Source organism: Quercus lobata, chromosome 7 (genome assembly GCF_001633185.2).
Source record: "Quercus lobata isolate SW786 chromosome 7, ValleyOak3.0 Primary Assembly, whole genome shotgun sequence".
In the NCBI taxonomy this organism is placed as follows: Eukaryota; Viridiplantae; Streptophyta; class Magnoliopsida; order Fagales; family Fagaceae; genus Quercus; species Quercus lobata.
In genome coordinates, this window is record NC_044910.1 from 23,319,085 (window position 1) to 23,345,068 (window position 25,984).

The following is a 25,984-nucleotide window of genomic DNA, read 5'->3' on the forward strand; positions in this document are numbered from 1 at the left end:
AAATGAAGTAAAGAAAAAACAACAAAAAGATGCAGATTAGGGTTTCTAGGCTTAAGTACACGTATGCATACATAGGGCCTGCGTACGTGGCCTAATTGTATGCATATGCATACTTCAAGTGTGTGTATGCATGCCCAAACCCTAACCCTAACCCAAAAACATCAAGAACAAAAGCAGAGTAGAAACAAAAACTATTAAATCTAACAACCTAACATGCTTTAAAACATAAAACAAGGAAAACCTAAACTTAAACAAACATGTTATATCACAAATAAACCCAGAAAAGCAAAGAAAAACAAGAATTAAAATAAGAAAAGAAAGGAAAAATACTTAGAACATATACTTCAAACACAAAGATCCTTGGCTTAATTTTGACCGTTTTCCTAAGTCAAATCTATTCACAATCAAATATGAAAGTGAATAGTAATTTTAAAACTTGAAGATCAAGGTTAGAAATTGCCATAATAAAAAAATATTGACTTGAGGATATTTTTAGAAAAAAACTCCCTCTTTTTTCCACTATTTCTATTGAATCTTAGATTTTCCCTTAGGATTTTCTGTGTGTATTGAAAAGTACCATGTATGGCTTTTTACAGTGAGAAAATGAGGGGTTTGAAACAGCTCCCAGATGATGTGGGATTCATTCCAAATCTCAACTTTAATGCAAAAAGCTTGTCTTCATAGTTTCTGGAACCCTAGCATGCATACACATGCATGAAGCTTGCATATGCAGGTCTAAAGCATGCGTACGTATACGCGTGTCTACGTACGCATGCCCTGGGGTTTCTGTGACCTTATTTCAAAAAAATAGATTTATTTAGCTCATAAAAGAGTTATATTTTTCATAAAAACCTTCTTTAAGTCAAATTAAGTCTGATCGGGCCCAAACCAACCTTAGGCTTTAGAGTTTTACCATTATTGGGGAACGGGGGCCCGAGTCTTAAGGGGTACAAAATACGGTGTCTACAAGTTCAAAAAATAACAAGAACTCCAATATACTATTCCTCTCATGGGTAACACATAATCAAAACTATTATAGAAAAGTTCATGAACACTAAAATTTGTAAGTATTTAATTGGCCAAATTACACTATTGGTCCTTAAAGTTTGCTTACTGGGTGATATTAGTCCCTCAAGTTTCAAATGAGCATTGTTGGTCCCTTAAGTTTAAAAAATGAGCACAATTGGTCCTTTTGTTAATGGAAGTTAGTTTCAATGCCCACATGACTAACAGAACAATGACATGGCAAATTTTAAGTGACATGACATAAATTTTAATATTTAAAAATTTATAACCTATTGCTAACTCGTTAAATAACCCATGAGCCATGAGAAAATCACTCAACCCATTTTATGACCCCGTAAACAAATTGGTATTCCCAAATCAGAATCAAACTTGAGAAGAGAGACAATTACAAATCAGTTTCTTCCTTCACTCTCTTGACCACTGTCCTCCTTCCTCGTGAGTCACAACCCATTCCTTTCACACCAATATGAAACTTGCGCTTGCAATGGAAGAAATTTCTGGGCACACGCGGGCTTGTACCATTTTTACACCAATAACTACTAATAGTCACTAAAATTGGCCACAAAGAAAGACAACACACATCAACGTGGTTTTTAATTAGACTATAGGCCCCAAACAAATGAAAGAATGTCACAAGGATGAGTTGTTTGGTATAAAGTCCTTTCAAATTTGTTTTACAACCTTAATCCAACAACTAACATTGACATCTAGAAATTAAAGTGGTGATGTTGTATATAGATTTGATGAATGGGTTGCTAGGGGAGGAGAACGGCAGAGGACAACACTTATTTGGGGTATTGTTTCTCTCTTTCATGTTGATAGGCCAAGAAAGTATTGACCTCTTGCGAAATATTAACCAATTAATTAGCCAAGTTAATTAATTAATTCAATTAACATGCAATACGCGTGGTAGCACAAACAAATCATCAACTAAGTTAATATACAGCAGAAAATAAAGTTGACATGGTGATTTGTTTATGAATGGGGAAAACCTCCAAGGCAAAACCCCACCAGGTGATTTTAAGGTTACCACTCCCGAGAATCCACTATTATTACAATAAGTGGTTACAAGTAAATGAATCCTAGTACCTTATACCAATCTACAGTTAAACTCTTATCCCAATACCCAATTGGACTTGTTCTGTAGTGACAAACTCTCTTTTTCAACATACGGCTCCCAGTACGTGACTAACCAATCGATGCACGGATCCAAGCACGTGACTAACCACCAACTTGAGAAGGATGTTGGCTGCAAAGTTCTTCAGTTCATCAACACGATGAAAATTATGAAGCTCCCTATGGCGTACAAACACAGCAGCTTCTTCAAGAGAAAGATTAACTAGGGCATATGTCTCCGGTCACAATATGCTTGTGAAAAACTTTTGCATTAAGTTGCATTAGCTGTGACAGCCCTTAAAATAATCCTTATATATGTTTAGAGTTGTGAGAAAAGAAAGCTTAAACAAATATACACGGATTGGTGTGAAATCAGATCTGAAAAACTAATTTTCATAAATCTCGATAGATAGGTTATCTATCGAGCAGCTATCGAGCATCAGGCTAAACAAGCCTTTTAAACCTTGATAGATGTTATTGCCGAGCTAGCTGTCGAGCTTTAAAATCCAACACTTCTTCACTTGTTTCTTGGACAGATTTTCATGGCTTTAACACTTGGACTTGAACTCTTGTTCCTTGGAGTATTAAACACATCCTAGATCTACCCAATTACAAGTAAAGTGCGTTTTATCATAGGATTAGCCAATTTTAAATGACATATGTTCCTAATATGATTCACATATGTCCTAACACATGTTTTTCTGATTTAAGCATGATTAGGGAATATCCATTTATTAATGAATCAAAAAATGGGTTGGGTGATTTTTTAAAGGGTTAGAGGTTTTTTTAATGAGTCGGAATGAGTTTTAAATTACTAAAATTGATGTCATGTCATTCAAAATTTGTTCTGTCATTATTCTTTTAGCCACGCAGGCACTGAAACTAACAACTATTAACAAAATGACCAATTGCACTTATTTTTTGAACTTAAGAGACTAATAGCATTCATTTGAAACTTGAGGGACTAATAACTCTCAAGAAGCAAACTTCAAGGACCAAGAATGTAGGCTGATAGGCTTCAGATTTGTATCTCATAATTTTTTTTTAAAAAAAATCAAGTGAAATTACCGAAATCATTAGCTAATGCTAGGAAATAATGAGTGCTATTGTGAGAGGGTGTGGCATAACCTCCCAAATATCACAATGTAATAGATAAAAAGTTGACTTTGTAGTACTTAACTAATTAGAAAAATAAGTCTTGAAAACTTAGCTTGAGGGCACACATTGATATAAAAATCCAAATACAAATTACTATTAGAATATTGTTTACCATGAAAGGATTTACGTGCATGAGATGGATGGTCTAGTCATATTAATGCTAGAGACTAAATCCATCAGTATTATTGGTATAAAATACATAAGCATTAAACGAAGATTCATAGAGATATAGGCCACATCTTTCATCGTCCAGTGCAATTGTTGTATTCAGTTATCAATCCTGAAAAATGAAATAATTGTTAAAAATATGCCAACATCAATAATTTTTCGCACAAAGATTAAGTTATAAGAAATAGAAAAGAAATTATATAGAGTTAGGTGGGAGGCAATGTAATAATTCCAACATATAGATGGGAGCTAAGTTCCTATTATTATATGCTAGTGGGATATATGGAAGATAAAAATGATGAAGATTATACAATGTGATTTGTTGCAATATTATCAATTATTCAAGAACTGGGTAACGAAGAAAAATTATCGAAAACGAAACATATACTAAATTAGCAAGGACTTCAACACCTACTTGTATTTGGATGATGTTAGATTATGTTCCAGTCAACAACAAGCCTAGTTGGGCCTACTATAGACTATAGTTACTATACTCTATGTTTTATTGCTGTATTTGTGTATTGCTAGTTGTAGATTCTGTTTATATATAAATAGGTCTCATCTATATATTTGATATTCATTCAATAATATACTCAATTTCAAAAATTAATTTGATGGTATTGTTTAGTTAATTTGATGGTACTGTTCATGTGCGAAATTGGGAAAATTTTGAAACTAAGTATAATTTCATATTTGTAGAAGTTGTTGCAATAGTATTGTTGTTAAAAGAATCACCTTTTGATTTGAAATGGGGGCTAGTAACAAGGGTGGCATTTTTCAGAAACTCATGTAGCCTGTAGCACTCATCATCTGTGTGTCCATTTTCTTGTAATATTTGCAAAAAAGAGAAGCACTGAAGGACGTATTAATGATAGATCGAGCAGAAGGGGAAATGTTGTCATTGATTTAAGAAGAGACTAAAAAAAAAAAAAAGGTGCATCGAGTCTCTTCTTGAATTAAAAGAAAGAATGCATGTAACAACAAATAACGTAAGGTTTAAAATTTGACTAAAAAAAAAAAAAAAAAACACTTTAGTGTTGTTCAAACCCATCAATAATTGAATTTGAAGCGCTTCATCTTGCTATTCATTAAAGTTGTACTAGTTTTTACTAAAGAAATAAATTCTTTTCCAATGATTGTTTTGGTTTGTTTTAAGCTATTACCATTTATTTTTGAAAATATTTTTTCGAAAATTAAAAAAATTTTCAATACTTTTTTCAGTTCTATTTTTGTATACCATTTTGAGATAATAATAATAATAATAATAATAATAATAAAAATAATGCTTTGTTAGAGAGAGAGAGTGACAGGCGTCTCAACAAAAATATGGCTAAACTCTCTCAATATATGTTTCACGGCAAATAAAGAAGATTCAAGGTGGAACTCAAGATTCGATTTGGTTTGTACGATGGCGAACTGGATATCAGATTAGAGAGAGAAACCAAGAGAAAGCTCTCTCTCTCTCTCTCTCTCTCTCTCTCTCTCTCTCTCTCTCTTACATTCGATTTTGATCTAGTGTGTGGTGGTCTACACAGTGGCGACCCGAAGACCCGCTTCCACCCTGATGCTCAATGCTCTTGATTGGAACTTGTGAAATAATGCTTTAGTGGTTCCTAATCTAAAACCAAGGATGCACGGACGCGGCTCCCAGGCCGGCGCACCCGCGTCCGACGCGGCGAGACGCGGCGACGCGGGAGGGACGCCACAGACCGCGCGTCCGTCCCGCGTCGTGCCGCGTCGCGCCACGTGGCGGATCCCGACGCGGGCCGACGCGGCCGAAATCGGGCCGACTCGGTCCGTATCGGCCGTATCGGCCAATATCGGCCGACGACCGATACGGCCGATACGGCCGAAACAGGCCGGAATCGGCCGAAACAGGCCGGAATCGGCCGAAACAGGTCGAAATCGGTCTTGAAAATCGCCGGAGAGGCCGAAATTCTGACCTCAGATGCGGTTCTTGGCTTATTCTTTCTTTGTTTTGTGAATCAAGTATATTAATGTGTTTTTTAAGAATATTTTAATAGTAAAAATATCTAGAAAATATAAATAAAAATATTTTTAATAATTTTTTAATCGCCGAGTCCCGCCGCACCCGCACCCTACTTTTTCAAAAATTGCCGAGTCCCGCACCCGCACCCGAGTCCCGAAACGCACCCGTGCTTCATAGTCTAAAACTGTGTTGAAGGAGGTGATGATGATGGTGACAAGGAGGATAGTGGTTGATGTCGTGATTGAGTTACTTCGATCTCTCTTCGAAATCTGAAACCCAAGCTCAGATCTGTTGGGTTCTGATGGTGAATCGGTGACACTATGACTAGTAGTTGTGTTTGGGTATTTTGACATCTGGTGGTGGTGGTGGTGATTCTAAAGATAAAATGTGATATTTATCTGATGTAGTTGGGTGTTTTGATCTCTAGTAGGTTTTTGGGTAGGATGTGGTGAAAAAAACATGATATTTGAGGCTAGTATGAATGCTTCAAAAGAGAGTGAACCGATGGTGGAGAGAGAAATAGAATTGACAACTTTGGTTTGACATGGAAAAGGCACAAAAGTTTTGTACGAAACAAGTTTGCCCTGCACTTCTTTCAGTTCGGTGTCGCATGATTATAGAGATAGTTGACGTTTTAAAAGGTACTATTAATATCCTTTTCAAGCTGAATTTGGAAGGTAAAAATTTTCTAAGAAAATAGCTAGTAATTTTTGGATATTCTCGGAGGAAAGAGAATAATGCTTCTTCCGCTCATATTTATAATAGAGTTCATCTCACCATGATGTGAGAGTTAGAGTATGGAAAATAGTACTCCTTTTGCTCACATTTATAATAAAATTAATTTCATTATGAATGTGAGAAAAAGAAACAATTTTTTCGTGTTTTGAAAGTATTTAAGAAATTTTGACATTAGCAATATTTGACACGGGCATTGACAATTTATTTAGCAGATTATTTTGTTGGCACAAATCCAAAGAGGAAGGTTAGGAGAATATAGCTTAGGCCGAGGAAGAGAGCCATCAACAAAAGCCCAAATGTATTTGGAAACTAGAGGCTAGAGCCATGGTCATAGCTCAAAACAAAGTGACACACCTTTCACTAGTTAGGCAATGTAAAATAAGAACATTTCCTAGGTTATTGAAATGATGAAGAATATTAGAGCTTTTAAGAGAGATGGAATAATTACTTCTACAAGGAAAATTCTAAAAAGATAAGTAGCTTCTTAAGGTAAGACGTTCACGTCCTCAACGTTTAAGTCCTTCCAATCATCTTTAGTCTTTTCAAGATCATAGTCTAATTAAGGAATTTTGGATATTTCATGATTAGGATGATCTTATCAATCTAGTGTGTATAATTTCATATTTTGATGAGCTTTGAGTTTTAGGGTTAGACTATTAACTATAAGATATTCATAACTTGATTTTTAAACTGGATTAGTAAGCCAATTAGCCTTAAACATGATCTTAACTTGGAAATTTGGTAAACTAATCATATATTTGGATTCTACATGAAAACCCAATGGGAATTTAATTTGATTCATAAAAAGAAGTTGTAATAAAAAAAATAAAAAAAATAAAAAAATAAAAAAATAAAAAAAGAAGAAGAAGAGAAAATAATGATGGCAAAGCCGTGAAGGTAGGGAGGAGAATCAAGGAAGAGAGAAAGAAAACTCTGAAAAGGGAAGGTAAGGAAGTAGTAGAAATGTTGAAGAGAAGAGACAACCGCTCTTGAACTTAAGACTATGTGCATCACGTGTTTGATCTAGCAATCTTGGACAATTGTTTTGACCGGGAAAGGAAATCTTGAAAAATTTAAAAATCAAGAGAAATTAGGGTTTCTCATTAAACTCACTTGTAGGCCACATGTTTGGTGGGTTTGGTGTGGCTCATCTAATGGCCCAACCAGCTCTGAGAAAGGTTCATTATGGTCCACTCGCTCAAACAAGACTAATGGACCTTATGTTGGGACAATTCAGACTGATCATGTAACTTTTAAAATATTAGAAACTTTAAAATTAAAAATTTGGTGATTTAATTTGAACATGCTCTTACATTGTTTTGTCCTCTTGCACGTGAGACATCATCCTGATTTGTCTCCATTGTTCTTCAATCATTATCTGTAAATTTTGTTGAACCTGACCGAGAGAAGTAAATTAAATTTATCACATCAACAAGGAATGCAAAATTAACCTTACATTAAGAAGCTAAGTATGGCTAGTCCATTAAAATAATTAGCAAGAAAAGTTCTATGAATTCATGATTAACATCACATTAAGAGGAGACAAAATGATCGTGCTATCTGTGAGAGAGAGGGAAGTGTAGAAATAACCACCACTATAGGTGTTGGAGAGAGCACTTTCTATTAAATATTTTTTAACTTGTGGAAGAAAGAGACGAACTGTGAGCATATGGACCACACCGAGAACTTATTAATTGTTTAGAGAGAGAGAGAGAGTGTGTGTAAAACAAAATAGTAATGAAGCAAAGAGGCATTAGTTAAGAGCAATATGTAAAAATAAGGTGCAGAAGCACAATTTTCATGCTGCTACCATTAACATTTAGTTGCCAAGTTACAAAATCATGAATGGAAATCAGGCTACACCTCTAATTGTTCATGAAGACGCTTCTCAACTTCAAGTTGCAACTGCAATGTCTCCTGAATTTTCATGCTACTACAAGACAGGTCAACAAGTAGTATAAGATACAGAGAATAAAGTGCATGCGTGAGCAGTTAGTGCAGAAAATAATTCAAAGAAAGAGGAATAAGTTAATGGTAATATTATAAAGACAAGACTACTTTAAATATGTTGTCTAGCACTTAATCAAGAACTTTACATTTTCACATGGAGTTGGGGATTGCCATCTGCACTAGCTCTTCTCTTAGGCATTTCTGCAATACAAACATACAGTGATATCAAAGTTTACCAGTAAACTAGCTAGATCAAATTACTTTGATTTGAAAAGAAACAAGCAGACACGATTAGTTTGAGAAGTGTTTTGACCAAGAAAATTAAAATTGAGAGAATCAAAGTAGAACATAATTTTGTGATCTCATCTAGGAAAACTATCAAAAATAGAACAAGAAAACTTGATTGGTTAACCATGTGTGCGGTGACACAATCATGTCCAATATAATTTTCTAACACACATATAGCGGGTATTTTAAAGAGTTCGGTAGAGTCCTTTGTTTCAAGATCCTTCCAATAGAAGATTCATCAATAAAAAATGAGTACTTAACAAAATAATTTGAAATTTCATGTTTTTATTTTATTTTATTTTAGTCTTTCATGCTTGATTTTGTTTCATATTATTAGTCTTTAACATTTCAAAATTTTCATTTTGACCTTTCATGTTTGATTTAGTTTTCTATTTGCATATTTATGTTTCAAAATTTTCATTTTTTATAAAGGGCCAAACATAAAATTGAATCAAACATAAAGGATTAAAATGAAAGTTTTTATTGTAAAGGGCTAAAATAAAAACAGCATTAGACTTTAAGGGCCCTAGTGTATTTTATTCTATATTCTTCTAAGAATCTTTTTCTCTCCCATGTGAGAGGATATATAGACCAAACCCCTTGTTTATCAAAAAAACCCTTTAAAAGCTGAGTGTGTCTTTTTTTATAAAGAAAATAGTTTGGGGTTTCTTAAATCTTACCCATAAAAGAATATAGCCTTGGTCCTACAAAAAATAAGTTCTGAAATCTTATATGATATATATATATATATATATAGACCATCCTAAGGGTTTTAAAATTTCATTTTGGTTCCTCAAAGTTCAAAGGGTCTCTAATGTAAGATCACTTTGACCTATACTTCAGAGAGTTTTTTGCATTTTTGTTTTCCCCTATTTATTACTGAAACAAGCAAAGGATAGAAGAAAGGCTTCAGCAGCATGTATTTCATAACCATTATTATAGAGATGCAACATGAAATAGCAATCAGTGAAGTGTCCCATTTTTACGTTAATGCTTCATAAACTTCGATGAAGACCTCACAGTACAATATTGAAGATGTCCAATTGTTAGTCGGAAAACAATAAAACATAGAAATATTATAAGTTTCCACATTGAAAAACAGAACTAGAAATTTAACAAGATATACCATCTACAGACTCTGCCCCAGACAGTGTGGTTCGATATTTCTGCAATACAAATGCAAAAGAAATTTGAAAGAATAAAAATTTCAGATATATATTTGCAAAAGCATAATACAAACTCGGTTTCAAAATGACATCAAGTTCTTAAAGAACTAACTTAGTACCTGTAAGTGACTTTTCACATGAAATATGGTCAATAAATTTGTTTCCATCAGCTTCAGTATAGCTTTTGGTGTTGCCTCTGTGATTATGTATAAACAAAAATCAATATATCATAGGTCTTTTTCTTTTCTTTCGTACTTAATATTTTTTTTAATCAACAAAGCTTTATCCAATTACTTACTCTCAGGACCACCAAGGCGCTCAACACACTTCACGAATTGATTGTGAAGGTCTGGAGTCCATCTGATTCGTTTTTTAAGTGTTGGAGCTGGCCTTGATGATGCACTGTGGCAAACCTGTTTGGAAATAACAAAGAAAAAATCAATAAAATTTCATGTATATATGTGTGTGTGTGTGAGAGAGTTGAAATTTTAGAATGGAACACAAGAGATTACTTTGAGACCCTGATTTGCATATGAAGAAAGCGAAAATTGCCTCCTGACAAAGGCAGCACTGTCAACACCAAGCAACATGTTCTGGTCATGTGGAAAACGATTGCTTCTACATGTATTGTTGCGTGGAACATTTGACTTATCCGAAGAAGAATATAAGTGGGATTTTACAAGTGACTGCAAGGAGTCCCTGAAGTCAAGGTTTGACCCAGCTGCTTGCTCAGCTGAATCGGTTAAGGAAAAGTTTTTCTCAGAAGATTGACACGACAAGACGTCTGAATCAAAACTGGGAAACTGGGATATTGCCAAAGGAGAATTGCCAAATTGTTGGTCTCGAGAGGATGCCAAAGGAGAATTGCCAAATTGTTGTTGAAAACCCATGATCTGAAAGGCTGAGCTTATTGATCCAAAGGGATTGGTCGTGGTGGAGTTGAATAATTTAGGAGGCTCAAAGTTAAGCTGTTGTGTTACTTCCCTCATGGCTGGAGTCTGAACTCCCATGTTTAAGGGTGGATCAGTGCAAAATAGTTGGGAAGAATCGAACATGGTATTATGGAAACCAGTTTTGTTTGTTTTCACACAAGATTGCAACTTGCACATTGAATATTTCAAAATGAGTCACTAAATCAAATGCCCCCACATTGAAAGTTACCCATTTTGTTGACTAATATTTATCCCTTTTTCTAGGTCCATTTTAAATTAGGAAAAGGCATGCGCATGTAATTAGTCCTGAATTTGGCCCCCGTGGCCACTCTATTAAGTTACACTAATCGTTTTCTCAAAAAAAAAAAAAATTACACTAATCGACATACAACTTTATAAGGTAAAAAGGCTTCAAGTTCTTTTCCACGTTTGTTTTTCCACTTTTTAACAGACTTGAGTGAGTTTGGTAATCTTCAATGAAGAAGATTAATGCCATGGTTTTGATTAAATACTGTTTTCTGAGTCACTTCGCACTCCTAGACTGCAGGATGACCAATTCATCCGTGACATGTTATCAAGAACCCACTAAAGATTGGACCATATTCCATGTAATTTCCACAAGATGGAAAACCATATATATAGTTTATTCATCAAAAAAAAAAAGATTATAGATAGTTTAAAAGAATTTTGAATTGGGAGGAAAGAGACTACCTTTAGACCCTGATTTGCATCAGAAGGAAATGGAAGTTTCCTCCTGACTTTGGTAGTATTCTGACCCCACTGCAGCTTCTGGTCATGTGGAAAAAGCTTACTTCCATTGTTGCATAAAAGTTTATTTGAGTTCACTGATAAAGAATAGAATTGAATCAATTTATTGCTGCATAAAAGTGAGGTTATTGCACGAGTAAACTGCAAGGAAAGTCAGAGTTGGTGCGGCCTTTCTCACCTGATTCAGTTGAAGAAGATTGAGAAGATTGTGACGCCAAAGGAGAATTGCCCACTTGATTCTCTTGTTGTTGAAAACCCATGTAACTCTTAGTTTCTTGAAAATCTGAGGCTAGTGATGGAGTCAAAACTCCCATCTTAAGGGGCCTTTCTGTGCAATATAGGGAAGAATCTTCCATGTTTCTTTGGATTATTGTTTGGAAAAATATATATATGAGCTTATAAAACTACCAATTTTTATATTCTGCATAAATTTCAGCGAGTGCCTTTGTCTCTATCAGGTTAATCTTGTGCGATAATATATATATTATCTGTTTTCAATCGATTTTAAATTAGAAAATGACACCATGCATTTCATAATTAATGTGCACGTATATACCCTGGTATTGTCTCTACATTCGACGCGGCCGCCTTATTCTATAATTTGCACTAAGACGGTGCTGTATTCTAAAGCTCAGTTCGATTATCGTACATCACGACTAGCAGAAGAAGATTCTTGTAGTATCTCTTAATTTTTTTTTAGAGCATATAGTATATCTTAATTAAAATTAATTATATATAGTTTTTTTTTTTTAATAATCAATTATATATAGTTGTTATATGTAACTTATAAGACCTCTGCCTCAAAAAATTTATTAAAAAAAAAAGTTATAAGACCTTAGCCATGAAAGAGAATAGCAGAAGCAGAGGGAAATGCCTACCATTGAGTCATTGACCGAGTTTCGATGATCTTTCTTGATATTATCTCAATTTCAGGATATTACCTCGTGGAAACCAATGTCCCTAAATAATCATTTGCTAGAAAATTGTTTTAAAATTTCAAGGTTTGAAATTTACTTAAATTTTTATGAGAAATGCTAACGAATGCCTTTAGGGTATTGGTTAATAATTCATTTAAAAAAAGTTTTTATAGAAAAAGAAAAAAAATATTTTGACATCTTCTGTCTCACTTTTCCTGCTTCACTCTATGCTCCACCAATAAAAACTTGTCACATATTCATCTAATTAATTAATGCCACATGTTCACTTAATTAATTAATTACTATCATTAATTAGTAATGGTAATATTAATAAGTCAATAATGGTAGTATTTAATTAATTAGGTGAATATGTGACAAGTTTTTATTGGTGGAGTATAAAGTGGAGCAGGAAGAGTGAGACAGAAGATTTGGACTCGTTAACCAATGCCCTAAAGGCACTAGTTAGGATGATCCATTTTTTATTTATAAAGTATATGAATATGAGAATGCGCGTGCTTAATAAATTAGTTGTATTTATGAATTATTTTTATCGGCTTTGATTGTGACATTCGTGTCACACATTAGTTTAACCCATAGTTTAGATAATAGGGATGTAAATGACATTTGCTTACTTTTTTTTTTTTTTTTTTTTGAGAAAACCAAATTGTTTAAGAGGAAGATTTATCCATCTTAATTGAGTGGGGGTTGACAATGCCTTAATAATTAAGATAACTTCCACAAAGTATAATGGATATAAAAACTTAACAAGGAATGCAAACAGAAAAATGAAAAAACTCACTTGCAATATTAATAGATGAATAAGTTTATTGGACTCCACTCCAAATCCCAAAAATAAAAAATAAATAAATAATGGACTCCACGAGTAACATTGACTAAAATTTGTTGAGGTATCTATTGAGTTCATAGTGTTAGGTTGGCAAACCTTAAACAAATCAATGGTCTTGTAAATTTCTTTGAGCTGTATTTGAAGTCCAAGACATGTGCCCTTGACTGTTCAAGAAATTTTACAAGAATTAATCTCGACGTATGGCTGATTAATTAATTAGATCTTGACACATAGGCCACTTAAGTCAATCAAAACGGAATCATGCAACGGAATCCTGATTCAATCCAAATCATCATCCAAGCTTCTATGGCTTCGTGAATTCCAAGCCGAGGTATAAAAGGAGACCTACATAATCTGATTAAAGATTTTGGAGAGCCGTGTATTGCACACCTAGGGTTAGGGTTAACCAAGTTCTCATAAAGCATCACCTAGTGATCAAGGTTTGAAGATTAGTCAAGATTCGGTAATCAAGTTGAAGTTGCTGCAATTGGAACACAATCAAGCTACAATGAAAGAGCTTCAAGAGGGTTCTTGAAGTTTGGAGTTGAGATTTCATGTTGAATAAAGTCCACAATATGTGAATCCATGATTTTGGAGCTGCACGGAGTCACATCAATAAGTCTACATGATGCAGCAATAGATTTAGGAATATATCTATTGTAAAACTTCCATTTTATTTGGTGGATCTGTTAACTTGAGGTTGATGGATAAACCATTAGAGAGTTTTTCCCATCTAGGGTTTTCTCCTCATCACCACATTGCATGTCTCATTTAGTTTTTGCTATTCATTATTTGTGATATGGTGTGTGAATGATTAACCACAAACTAAATCATTAAGCATAATTGGATAATTAATCTAGTCGGCTTTAAAAGTGGTTAATTGGTAAGAACCTAGATCTAAAATTTCCTATAGTATCTTTTTTCCCAGTCGCATGATGCAATTTCATTTGTTAATCCATGCCACCTTATCATATTTTATGAAGAAAAATAATAACTTACAGGCTAAGCTCATTTTAAAGACCAAAAAACCTAAATTTATCCAACTACATGGGTTGACTTTTGCCCAATATTTTTGATGCATAACCAATTGGACTCATGATGCACATTTCTTCACTTCATGGAATGGGCCTACGACCCACATCTTGATGGATTGAGCTTATGGACCATATTTTATCTACATCAAGAAATGGGCTCATGACTCATACTTTTCACGCCTTGCGGATTAGGTTCAACGGCTATGTTTTCTCTTCAATAGATCAAGGCTCATGACTTGCATCATTTCTCTCATTCCCCATGGAACCTGCTTCCCTAATTACAAAGGTCCATATTTACACAAAACGGGTTTTGGAGGAAAAACGCCGAACTTCAAGTTAATCGGATTATTTAGACAATAGATAATATATGAACCCCCAGAAAAAACACAAGTTGGGCTTGTGAAATACTAAAAATGTACATCATATCATATCCCACTCAGAAGTCAAGTTTTTTTTCTTCTTTTTTGGTAACACTACGAAATCTTGGTAACACTACGAAGTCAAGTTGAGAGCATATAAAATTGTAAGTGGGTGAAAATCAATTTTAACTCGAGTTAGATGGAGAGTTAATACATGATTGTCCAATACAATTAATTTGTAGAGAATGAGTTTTCGAAGTCAACCTTAGTATGCCTATATAGTTTAGCTATTAAGTTAATGGAAAAATATCAAATAACTCATTAGGGAGAAGTAGATTTTGATATTAACTCTTCCTCAGGCTAGCTCGAGGAGCGCTAGTTTATATAATGTTCAAATCTCAGTTATAGGGTAGTGTTACACAGAGTATGTTTCTTTTTCAAGTTTTTTTCCCCCAATCTGGAGGTGTTCCCTTTTTTTTATATAACTATCTGAATTGCATCCTAACCCTCTACTTGTATAACCACTGATTTTCCTTTAAATGCTTGTCCCATTAGGGTTTTGCTGAAGGTGGTAGAATGTGTTGCAAGCTATGAGAGTATTGTTCAAAGGTCATTCTATCATTAATGCGGCTATTTGAGTTGGTGCAGTACATTGAATGCGGAAATGATAGGTACTTTACCTAGATATTTTCCTTCTTTATTGCTTGCACGTCTCTACTGCCTTCCACATTATTTTGTCTTTTGGTCCAAGTGGCCTGCTCAATGCTTCCCGAGAAATGCTCGCTTTTCAGACTCCTTGGGCAGTTAGCCTCTATTCTCAGGCTCTCATCTGTGTATTGGGTCAAAACTAATGAGGGAATGGGCATTTCCACCTCCTTGGGCGGGGCCCACAGAGCTCTATTTTGTACTTGGATCTCACCCCTCCCACAAAAATACTTACACGCAATTCTATAAGTTCAATGTAGAATTTTATTTTCCAAGAGTATACAAAATTTTGTATATTTAACATACACAATTAAAAAAAAAGAATGTACACTATTATTTATATACAATGGACATAATTTTTGGAAGAATGTATACAATTTTGTATATTCAATGGATATAGTTTTTGAAATAATTTACACAATTTTATATATTCAATATACATAATTTTCCAAAGAAGATACATAATTTTATATATTTAACATACACAATTTTTAATGAATGTACAAAATTTTATATATTCAAGGTACAAAACTTTTCAAAGAATATACATAATTTTGTATATTCAAGGTACACAATTTTTCAAAGGATGTACACAATGTTGTGAGGACAATTTTATTCAGAAATTATCGAGAGTATAAGGTCTGTATATTTAATATTCAAATCATTAAAGAATGTACACAATTCTTTATATTTCACGTATACAGTTATTTGATGTGTGGACATTTTACTTCATAGATTACTGAGAATGTAAAGCCCGTCCATTCAATATCTAAACCTTTAAAATTTTACATAATTAAGTGTATTAAATGTACACAATTTTTCAAGCATTATGTTTGATCAAATTGCCATAATGCTTAAAACTCGAGTTTAGTAAACTTGAGTCTCACTTGAGACTCAAAACTCGAGTTTGACAAACTCAAATTTCAAAAAAATGTTACATAACAAAATAAGTTTGGTCAGATACATTTTTTCTAAAATTATGCTATTTGGCAAAATTAGATGTTATTCTTCCCTTTATTGCTAAGGGATCAATTTTGGACAATTGCCCTTAAGTTTGGATTAATGGCGTTGTTAGTTATGCCCTTATTTAATACTAGAAGGTCGTCTGTGACTTGTAAAGAGTCTTCTCGGCTTGTCCCAACAATTTCAAGTTTTCAACTCCATGCATTTGTTTTTTGAGAAAAATGTATTTAAGAAGGTAATTCCGTTCGTAATGATAGTAACTTCATGCAACTCCCCGATTTATGAATGCCTTTAAAACAATTCTACAATTTTTGAAACCTTTCTGTACAATTAAGGGGACTGGTATTATTTTTTGCAGTGGAGGGCTTGGGAATTTTTTATAAATTTTTGGGGCACTGTTCACCTTGGCTTAGGCGGTTGGGGGCCTTATTATGGTGGCTGAGAAATCAAGTAGTTTTCGAAAGCTTGATCCCTGATTCAAACAAAACTGCAGCCAAAGAAGATAGGATATATATAGAATATCTCTCTGCTTGGGAATCTCTACTTCCTCCTGACTTTTCAAGTTGGTTCAGTTCAAGGCAAATTTTTATACTGCCATTAAACTTAGTATGGCCTCTGTTGCAGTGTAATTGTGCTGGAATGATTTAGGAGAGCTTGCTTTTGCTAATTCAAAACTTCTTCCCTCTACGGAACCTCTCTTTGCATAAGCTTAAGCTGCACTTTTGGTAATCTCTCTTGGGTGAAACGCAAACTTAATTCTGTAATCTTTGAAGGTGACACCAAACTGGTTGTAGATGCCTTAAAAAAAAATCCCCCTGCCTCCTCTCATGGGTTACTGGACTCTTATGTTAAGGATTCCAAGTCTGCTGTGAATTCTTTTCTCTGTTGGGACTTTTCTTTTGTATTATTCCTTGTTAATTTTGTAGCACATAATTTAGCCCATTGGGCTGCTTTTTGTAATTTGGATGGACTCTTTGCCCCTCTTTTGGGTCTTTTGTTCTATAGACAGAGATGGGTTAGGAACCCAAGCCTTTTCTCTCCCCCTTCTTTGTAATAAATTATTCTAACTCATTAAAAAAAATATTATACCATATCATATATTATATAATAAAATTTGGGCTTAAAAGTCGTAATTGTGCTAAGTGGCTACTCTCACTAATTAGTAAATTAAAAATATATATATATTTTTAGGATATATTTCCTCAATTAAGAGATAATATTTAACAACTGTATAATTTAGGTAAAACTTTATCATTTAAATTTCAATAAATTTAAATTCTATTCAAACTAAACTTAAATCCTACAAAACAACCCACATATTCTTTCTTAAAAAAAAATTATAAATAAAAAAAAACCACGTTTTTACTAAGGGATAAGATTTAACAATAATTTAAAACAAATTTAAATTCTATTTAAACTAAAAGTGTATTATCAAACATTTCTAAATTTAAATCTCACACAACCCATGTTTTTGTTTTTTTTTTTTTTTTTTTTCTCAAATTACATGATATGACATCATATTATATCATATCATATACTATAAGAAGTTTAGCAAAAGTTTGCCTTGAACCAAAAGTAGCTACTCTCACTAATTAGTAAAGTTTGCAGTGAAAAACAAAGTTCTTAAAAACCTTGGTTGCGCCAAGTGGTTACTCTCACTAATTAGTAAGTTAATTATATAATTTTTGTTAAGATATATTACCTCAATTAATGGATTATATTTAGCAACTGTTTAATTTAGGTAAAACTTTATCATTTAAATTTTAACAAATTTAAATTATATTCAAATTAAAAGTTTATTATAAAAAATTTATAAACTTAAATCCCACACAACCTACATTTTTGTTTTTGTTTTTTTGTTTTTTCCTCAAGTTTCATGATTTAACTATAATTTAAAACAAAAACTTATTGTTCTTTACTTTTGAATTTGTTTCCAGGATATTATGCCAAATGAAGTTTACTATAAAGAAGCAAAACAATGGACAACCATTTAAGTTCTTAATTCTCTTATGTAAGTTTTTATTTTTATTTTTTTATATTCTCAATTTTTGAACTCTTTTGTGTTTGCTTTGATTTTCGATTTTGGTTGTTGTGTTTAATTTGTGAGTGTGTTGATTTTTTCAATTAGACTATCACTAGGATAAAATTGGTATTGAGAAACTATTTTGTTTATTATTTTTTGTGCTAGTTAAGATATAGATTAAACATAACCCAAATAGGAATAATCAAACTCATTTTATATTTCATATTAAGAAATTAACACAAAGTACAAAGAGAATTTCAAAATATTAAAATAGATAAACACCGATAAAATCTAAACTCTAAACAATCAGAGCATAAAGTAATTTTTTTATTAAAATTATTTACTTATTTTATAATTTATTATTATTATTTATTTAATAATTTAGTTTTAAGTATTTTAAAATTCTAGTAATAAATAAATAAAAACATCCCAATTAACTCGACATGCCCTCCTTATGGCAGTTCTCTTATTTTTTTGCAATCTTATCAAAGTTTATAAGAATTGGCATGTTGTTCAGGAAGCAGGAATGCCTTGGACAGCTGTCTTCAACAGTATGAAGAGAACGACAATTACAGAGCAGCCCATCTGGGACCTTAGTGGTTTTCCAAGGGGAGAAAAAACAGGCAGCCTATTGCTTTAATGGAAGCCGGAAACAGTTCATCAACAATTAACAGCCACTTTATACTAAAGTTTAATCCTCGTTGTTACCGAATAGTTTAGGAAATAGAAAATCATTATGACATCTACCGTCCAGATTTGGCTTGACACCTTTCAGCTATCCATACCAAAATTACCCAACTTTCCCTATGCAGTCTTGAATATTTAACCAAGCTACGCATCAGAAATTTCAGTTTATTATGAGCTCAATGTAAATCCTTAAGGAGCTTTTGACTACATTACAAGAACTTGAAAGAAAACGAGTTATATAAGACAACATTATTCTTACACTAACACTAATACTATAAATGAACCTTACCAGAAGAATGCTTTTCACTGAGTTTATGCACGAGCTATATGCATGAGTGGATACAAAACATTTCTTTTCTGAAGGGTATTATCCATGAGTGCATTCAGATCTCATAAGTACATTCACTGAGTTCACGTAGAAGGATTAAGCAAATTCACTCCATTTCTTAGTCAGGCCGCACTGCACAATCCCTGATTCTGTAGTAGGAGTGGGCATTGCAGGGACCCCATGACTGCTTAACTGCTTTTAATGTTTAACATATGCGAAAGATCAAAGCTTTCTAGGAACCCCACCACTGCTATAGTGTTTTTATGTATACAAACTATACGTATATGCAAGAGGGGATATGGAGTTCTGTTAGGATCTAACTTATCTTGGATGGGAAGTGGGAATTTCCAGAACTTTCAGCAATTGAAGCCCGAATGTCATTGAGACTAATTGATGGATCAGCAGAGAAAGTAGTATCCAAGTTGCGATTTTTGAGGATGCTACAATTTGTTTTCTGTTGCTGGTCAAACATCATTTTCAGCTGCTTCCCTTGTTCTTCAATTTTTAGCTGCAAATTTCGCTGAATCTGGCCCAGAAAAGTAATCAAGTGATAATGGTTTTACCATTAGCTGCCCGCAAATTCCAATGATAAATGGCATGCAACTCATTTGCAGATGTAAAAGCTGATGCAAGGTGTGAGGTCCTGTTTATAGTAAGCATGCATTTGTACATTCTCACGTATGTTCCCCACCTTGGCCTGGCCTGATTCCACGTGACTTGTGGGAGTTCAGAAGCCAGCAACCCAAGCCACATTGTTTCACCCAATGAAAGTTTCTAATTAAACTGCAGAGTGGTAATTCTATGAAAAGTTCTACTGGCATGTGATTTTGTTGTTATATTAGACAAGAATACTAAACTTCATTTTAAGATAATCAATTATTCAATAAAGAAAGCCTCACTATGTTTTGTATTTATCATTTTCCAGACAATAAATGGTTCAAGATAATGAAAAGTTGTTCAGAAATCGATAGGACATTGAGCATGAAATCACTTTCCACACTGGAGTAGAAAGAGCCGATGAAATACCTCTAATTGTTCATGAAGATGCCTCTGGACTTCTAACTGCAGTTGCAGTGCCTCTCTGAACTGCAAGCCACTGCCAGACAAAGTTCACAAGTTGGCGTAAGAATAGAGTTCTTATGCAAAAGTTAGTATAAAACAATAATAAAGAGAAGGGGAAAAAAAACTAACACCAGGTTTGAAATAATAACAATTTTAAGGGGAGAAATGTATCACTAGAATGACTAGGAGATGGAATTAAATTCATGAAGTTTACGTTTTCGCATCAAACAGAGGTAGGTTGTTCAAAATGTTTCTTTTCTCCGATTTTCCTGCAATAGAAAAGGATAGTCACATCAGATTACTATTAACTGGCTTGATTGAATCATTGTAATCTTATTGAGAGAAAAATTGCACGGTAGATTGATGAAAGGCACTTTCTGCATCATCAAACGAGAGAATTCAACAAAAACTTGCAGGAGACTAAAAGAATGTGTGAGTATGACAAATTTCCTTCTCATTAAGGCTAGGCATAACTAGAATTGCTCAATTCCTGTTGACAGCGTTAGTATCAGTATTACAACCAAGTTGTCAATAGTCAATACCATTGGTAAAGGAATTTAAGGTTCCTTATCGGATAAAGCAGGTGATTTGGTGTCCAATATTAAGCTATAATCAATTTACTTTTTTGTGGTCTTTTTCAATTTAACATATATAGGCAAGCTTGACTCTTGTTAACCATGTTAGAGAATTAAAAAACTTTTGCCCCATTATCACATGTTCTTGCAAATGACATTTACTCATTGACAAAATGACATCAAAATTAGACATTAATTTGGATCAGAGCTAGGAAAATGATCAAACATATACACACACATAGTACAATGGATTCTAAATGCCTGTTCGGACAGTACATCAAGATAATGTAATTCAATTGCAGTTTTTATGGAACCTAAAGACATGAGTACTTAAAGTGAATTGGGGAAGTAAAAAGTTACCATATTGAAAGAGAATTAATATATTTAAATCTTAAGATCACCTTAATTGGATTAAGGCTCCGTTTGGTTAACCCAAGTTTGCGTTTGTGTTTGCTTTGTTCTGCGTTTTTGGCCTTTTTTTTATTTTTTTTTTAAGTCTAGCGTCCCATGTACAGTGCAATCATGTCAATGAACAGTAAATTCATTAATGAACAATAACCAAAATATATATATATATTTTTTCAGTTTTCAATTTTCAGCAAAATAAGCGGTATCTAAATGCATACTAAGTATTTTCCAAAGAAAGGGGGGGTGGGGGGGGGGAGGGGGAAGAAACGATACAAAGACAACAAAATGCTTCATTGAAGAAAAAAGGACCTCATTTTGGAAGTTGAGAGAACAATTTATATTGATCTCATGCTATATGCTGTTAAAATAGTGGCATACTAGATGTTTTTACACACGGTAAATAATCTAACAGACCACACCTAATGAGTTTTAGTGCCCTTCGAAGGTGATATAGAATGTTCAGTTTTCTTGAATGGTGTTGGCCAGTTTCAGGGGTTTAACAATGCAAACTTGCATCTTATTTGACGTGAAGGCTCTTTTGTGATTACTAGTTCCCAGATAGTTATATTTAATAATAGGAAAAAATTGAAGTAGAATGAATCTCATGACAAATAACTGTAGAGTGCAAGGCATGAACATAACAATTCCATGTCATAAATAACTTCCAGGTGATTATAGTTTGGTGGTCGTTGGTCAACCTCCAAAGAGAGAAAGGAGACAATAATTATAATTCAGTGTTTAAATTAATTTTAGAAAATGAAAAAAAGACTCTTTTCACTGGAGGATCAAGAGCCTCTACGAATGCTTCCTTGTCTGATCTGAAACAAAATGGCCTGGCTATTATCGACATTATTCTGTAATGCCATGGCTATCTGAACTGGTTTGAATAAGGAGAATGATCATACTTGAGAGGATAGTGTTTTGTAATCTAATCTGTAAGTATCATCAAATCTATATATATAAATAAATAAATAAAGGAATCTCCACTTTTTATATAGACCTCAAAACCAAGAGTGTAGGGACACTTATATATAATTCAAAGCAAAACATAATCATTCCAACTTTCATGAATTATTAAGCTAGCTAAGAGCAGAGGAATCAAACAAAATAAACCACTTGAGAATAATACAATAATTGTAACAACGAATCACCTTCTGTTGAGTCTGGCATGTATTTTGCAATTCGGTATTTCTGTAAGGAAGATAAGAAAGGGGACAAGAAAATGAATCAGATTTGTGCAGAGAAAATTTGACAAGAAAAATAACAAGGTTACAAGCAACATCTAAGTACTTTTTAGAAAGCTTTAATACCTGCAGATGACTTTTCACATGAAAAATGGTCAAACCATCTGTTTCCATCAGCTTCAGTATTGCTTTGGGTGTTGCCTCTATTGTCGATCATTAGAGAAATTGTCAGAAAACAATGGTTTCTTTCTTATACTGATAAAGCTTGTGTCAAATTACTTACTCTCAGCACCCCCAAGGCGATTAACACACTCAACAAACTTCTCGTGAAGATCTTGAGTCCACCTTATTCGTGTTTTACTTGAGAGTACTGCCCCGGTTGAAGCAGAATTGCCAGAAGTAACAGATACACTTTCTCTTGGAGAGTGCTTCTCTTGCTGAGAGGAGAAATTCAGCCGCCCAAGTGGAGAATTATATGAATTACAATTAGCCTGTCCAAAAATAACTAGCCATAATCAGAACGATTTTTATTCCTAAGGAGTGATACCAATCTTGAATTTTTGCACATAAACAATTCAAAGTATATAAATTCTAGATTAGGATGTGCATACCATATGGTCCTGAATTTCCTGATTGCCTTTAAAAGGAATCAAAAGATGCCTCCTGCCATAATTAGTATCATCACCCAGCAACTTATTTTGTTCATGTGGAAGAAGTTTACATGCTGGTGAATTGCTACATGAAATTTTATAGGAATTTTCAGATGATCCACAGTATTGATTGCTAGAGAATTGAGATTTCACTATTGCCTGCAAGGTGTTTCTCAAATTAAAGTTGGGTTCAGCTGGGTTTGCTGTATCAATGGAATAGTCCTCCCCAACAGATTGATATGCAGGGAGCTGTGAATCATAAGACCTGGAAAACTGGGAGTTCATAGAGGGATTACCAACTTCACCCTCATACTGTGGAAATCCCATGCAGCGTTCGGTTGCATAAAAAGCAGAAGCTGGTGATTCAAAGCGACTCATAATGGTGGTTGATGGCTTAGCAGGCCCAATATATTGCGCTTGTGATCCTCCCTCCATGTTCAGTGGCTGAAAACAAGTTCCCATGTGCCAAGGCTGTTTGTATTCAAGAAACTCGGAAGATTGATTACCAAATTCAGAACTACAATCATTGATCACTCCATTGCTCTGATTAACTTGTTCTCTGCAATCTATCTTATGAGTGTTCATCTACAGATTATCAAACCTGTAACCCAATAATCCTGACTAGATTGCGCAAAGCTGATTTCTGCTCAAAATTCCTATTTAACATCTAAAACTACATCAAATTTCATTCCTTTTATGTCCTAGTCGGCACAAGCCACGTCAATATGCACAAAATGGAAAAAAAGAAGATGCAGATCTGATGGATAAACAACAACAATGTTGAATTCTGATATGTGGCATAAAATTTTCTTATATTCTGAAAAGACTTCAGGTGTAAGATATGAATATTGATTGTATAAAAGCACTATGCAATTCCTTTATTTATTCCCATAAAGGATAGGAATGAAAAATGATCTATTGACATAACCAAAGCCCTTAAAACGCTTATAAAAATACAAGTCTCCCCAAGATAAACAAATAAAGTTAATAGAAGTTTGTCCTCATATAAAATTGATTGGAATGTCGTACATGAGAGGGATATATGGGTCTTAAGAAGTTAAAATGATTCCAGAGTTGGTAATATATCATCTAATATTGGAGAATATTGTTATGGGCATCTATAGCTTAATAATTTAATCCCAGATACTGGAATAAATTCACTGCTATATATCCAAAATTATTCCTACAGTGGACACGGATGAAGTCAATTTAGACACCCAAAAAAAGAATTATTTATATATATATATATATATATAATTCGATCTTTTTCTTTTCACTCATAAGAGATACGATACGAATCCTCCTCCCTTCACTTAAGATTGCATCTTTGCAAAGTGGGTATCTTAAATTACCAGAAAAGTTCATGTTGCACTGTGCAAATCTAAAAGAACAGTGGAATTTGAACTATAATATATAAGATTCTTGAGTAAATGCAATCAAATAAAAAATCAAAAAGACATTAAGATTATTAATTCTATCCAAACGAATGACCCTTTCAATAAATATTAAACTAATAACGGATAGATATTTTGATCAAAGATAAATTTTAATATTACAGATTAAGAATCTAGATGGGGTTCTTAAACCGGAAAAACTGTGATAAAACTAAGGAAATATTTATGATGTGCAGTCAACAATTTGAGTTCATTTACTCTATTTAGCTTTATAAGGACCACGTGGGTTCTAGTTAGCTCAATTGGTAAAGTTTCTGATAGTTGAATAAGAAATCTTGATAGTTGAATAAGAAATCTAGAGTTCAATCTTCGTCTACATCAAAAATTTATTAGTGTTTTAATCTGACAATAAAAATCTATTATTAGGAGCAGACACCGTTATTTAAAACTCAAAAAAAAAAAACCCCCTTTATAAGGAACATAACTACCATAAACATTTAAAAAAAAATACTAATTAAATTTTAGGCCGATGTGTCTGTCCTTGCCTTCCCAATCCATAATTCCTATACAAGTTTTCTTCTTCTTCCATTTTTTTTTTTTTTTTTTAATCCTTATTTATTCTGTGGCCAATATGATCACTTGGACCCGATCTCCACCCACCTCTGTACCTCTCCTGCCTTCCAACAATGCGTTACCAGTTTTTTTGTTTTTATGTTGCCTCAAAAACAACCCCAAATGCACTTTGTAGCTTAACTAGGGTCTCCAAATATTTCCAATTAAAAATTTCGTGGTTCAAATCTTACATTTCCTACTGTATCAATCTACTTTAAATATAGACACCAAAAAAAAAAAAAAAAATCAACAGCCTCAAATTAGGGTTTAAGTAATAGCATAGTAGTAATGACAAGTAAAATTGATCGAGTTTCTGACTTGATCTCTATGCCTTATTTTTTTTCAACATAAAACTTTTTTTAAAGATAATTTTCTGAGTTTTCCAGTACTTAGCAGTATCAAAAAATATAGATCATAGAAACTAAAACTAGTTAATGCAAAACCTTATAAAATTTTGTCTTATTTTTTAAAGGTTTTTTTTTTTTTTTTTTTTTTTGCTTTAATTTGTTCGGAAAACAATCTCATTCTCTCACACTCAGCTAATCACCAATAAGTTCATCTCTCTCTCTCTCTCAAAAAGCCCAAATTAAAGCTACTCTCTTACAATTATAGGGTTTGGGTTAGTCAAAAATCATAATAAAGTTTAGGAGAAAATACCATTTTATTCCTTACATTTTGAGATCAATGTTAATTTGGTTCCTATGTTTTGGTAGTAGGTAATTTGGTCTGTTTTATTTTTAACTTGCACTCAATTTGATCCTTACTGTCAACTCACAGCTTTTTTTTCACTTTCTTGACAACCAAACAAAAAGGCGCAAATCAAATTTACCAATCTTTAACTTTGGTAGACACACATATCAACTTAGCAACTAAACAAACCCAAGACGACTGCAAATTGAAAATAATATGGACAAAATTGACTGCAAATTGAAAATA

General features: G+C 33.4%; 2 protein-coding genes across 2 annotated transcripts; both read right to left on the reverse strand.

The window, feature by feature from the left end:
• Window positions 1-3,340: 3,340 nt before the first annotated feature.
• LOC115954324 (protein PHOSPHATE STARVATION RESPONSE 2-like) lies at window positions 3,341-10,650 on the reverse strand. Its single transcript, XM_031072249.1, has 8 exons — window positions 10,113-10,650; window positions 9,899-10,013; window positions 9,720-9,796; window positions 9,561-9,600; window positions 8,293-8,347; window positions 8,060-8,129; window positions 7,510-7,592; window positions 3,341-3,580 (listed from the first exon to the last, which is right to left on the reverse strand). The coding sequence occupies exons 1-8, from the start codon at window positions 10,608-10,610 to the stop codon at window positions 3,568-3,570; spliced, it is 951 nt and encodes a 316-aa protein (XP_030928109.1). The 5' UTR covers window positions 10,611-10,650; the 3' UTR covers window positions 3,341-3,567.
• Window positions 10,651-18,986: 8,336 nt separating this feature from the next.
• On the reverse strand, window positions 18,987-23,987 carry LOC115952434 (myb family transcription factor PHL5-like). Its single transcript, XM_031069607.1, has 7 exons — window positions 23,004-23,987; window positions 22,676-22,883; window positions 22,519-22,595; window positions 22,360-22,399; window positions 20,440-20,494; window positions 20,190-20,259; window positions 18,987-19,689 (listed from the first exon to the last, which is right to left on the reverse strand). The coding sequence occupies exons 1-7, from the start codon at window positions 23,625-23,627 to the stop codon at window positions 19,480-19,482; spliced, it is 1,284 nt and encodes a 427-aa protein (XP_030925467.1). The 5' UTR covers window positions 23,628-23,987; the 3' UTR covers window positions 18,987-19,479.
• Window positions 23,988-25,984: the final 1,997 nt, after the last annotated feature.

What these genes read in the sequence shown, in the direction of transcription:
- LOC115954324 (XM_031072249.1), bottom strand. Translation starts at nt 10,610, where the DNA reads ATGGGAGTTCAGACTCCAGCCATGAGGGAAGTAACACAACAGCTTAAC. An exon ending in TGGGGCAGAGTCTGTAGATG is followed by an intron (nt 8,348 to 9,560) that starts GTATATCTTGTT and finishes TTTGTATTGCAG; the next exon opens with AAATGCCTAAGAGAAGAGCT. An exon ending in CCCCAACTCCATGTGAAAAT is followed by an intron (nt 8,130 to 8,292) that starts GTAAAGTTCTTG and finishes CCTGTCTTGTAG; the next exon opens with TAGCATGAAAATTCAGGAGA.
- LOC115952434 (XM_031069607.1), bottom strand. Translation starts at nt 23,627, where the DNA reads ATGAACACTCATAAGATAGATTGCAGAGAACAAGTTAATCAGAGCAAT. An exon ending in TCGCCTTGGGGGTGCTGAGA is followed by an intron (nt 22,596 to 22,675) that starts GTAAGTAATTTG and finishes GATCGACAATAG; the next exon opens with AGGCAACACCCAAAGCAATA. An exon ending in ATGTGAAAAGTCATCTGCAG is followed by an intron (nt 22,400 to 22,518) that starts GTATTAAAGCTT and finishes TCTTCCTTACAG; the next exon opens with AAATACCGAATTGCAAAATA.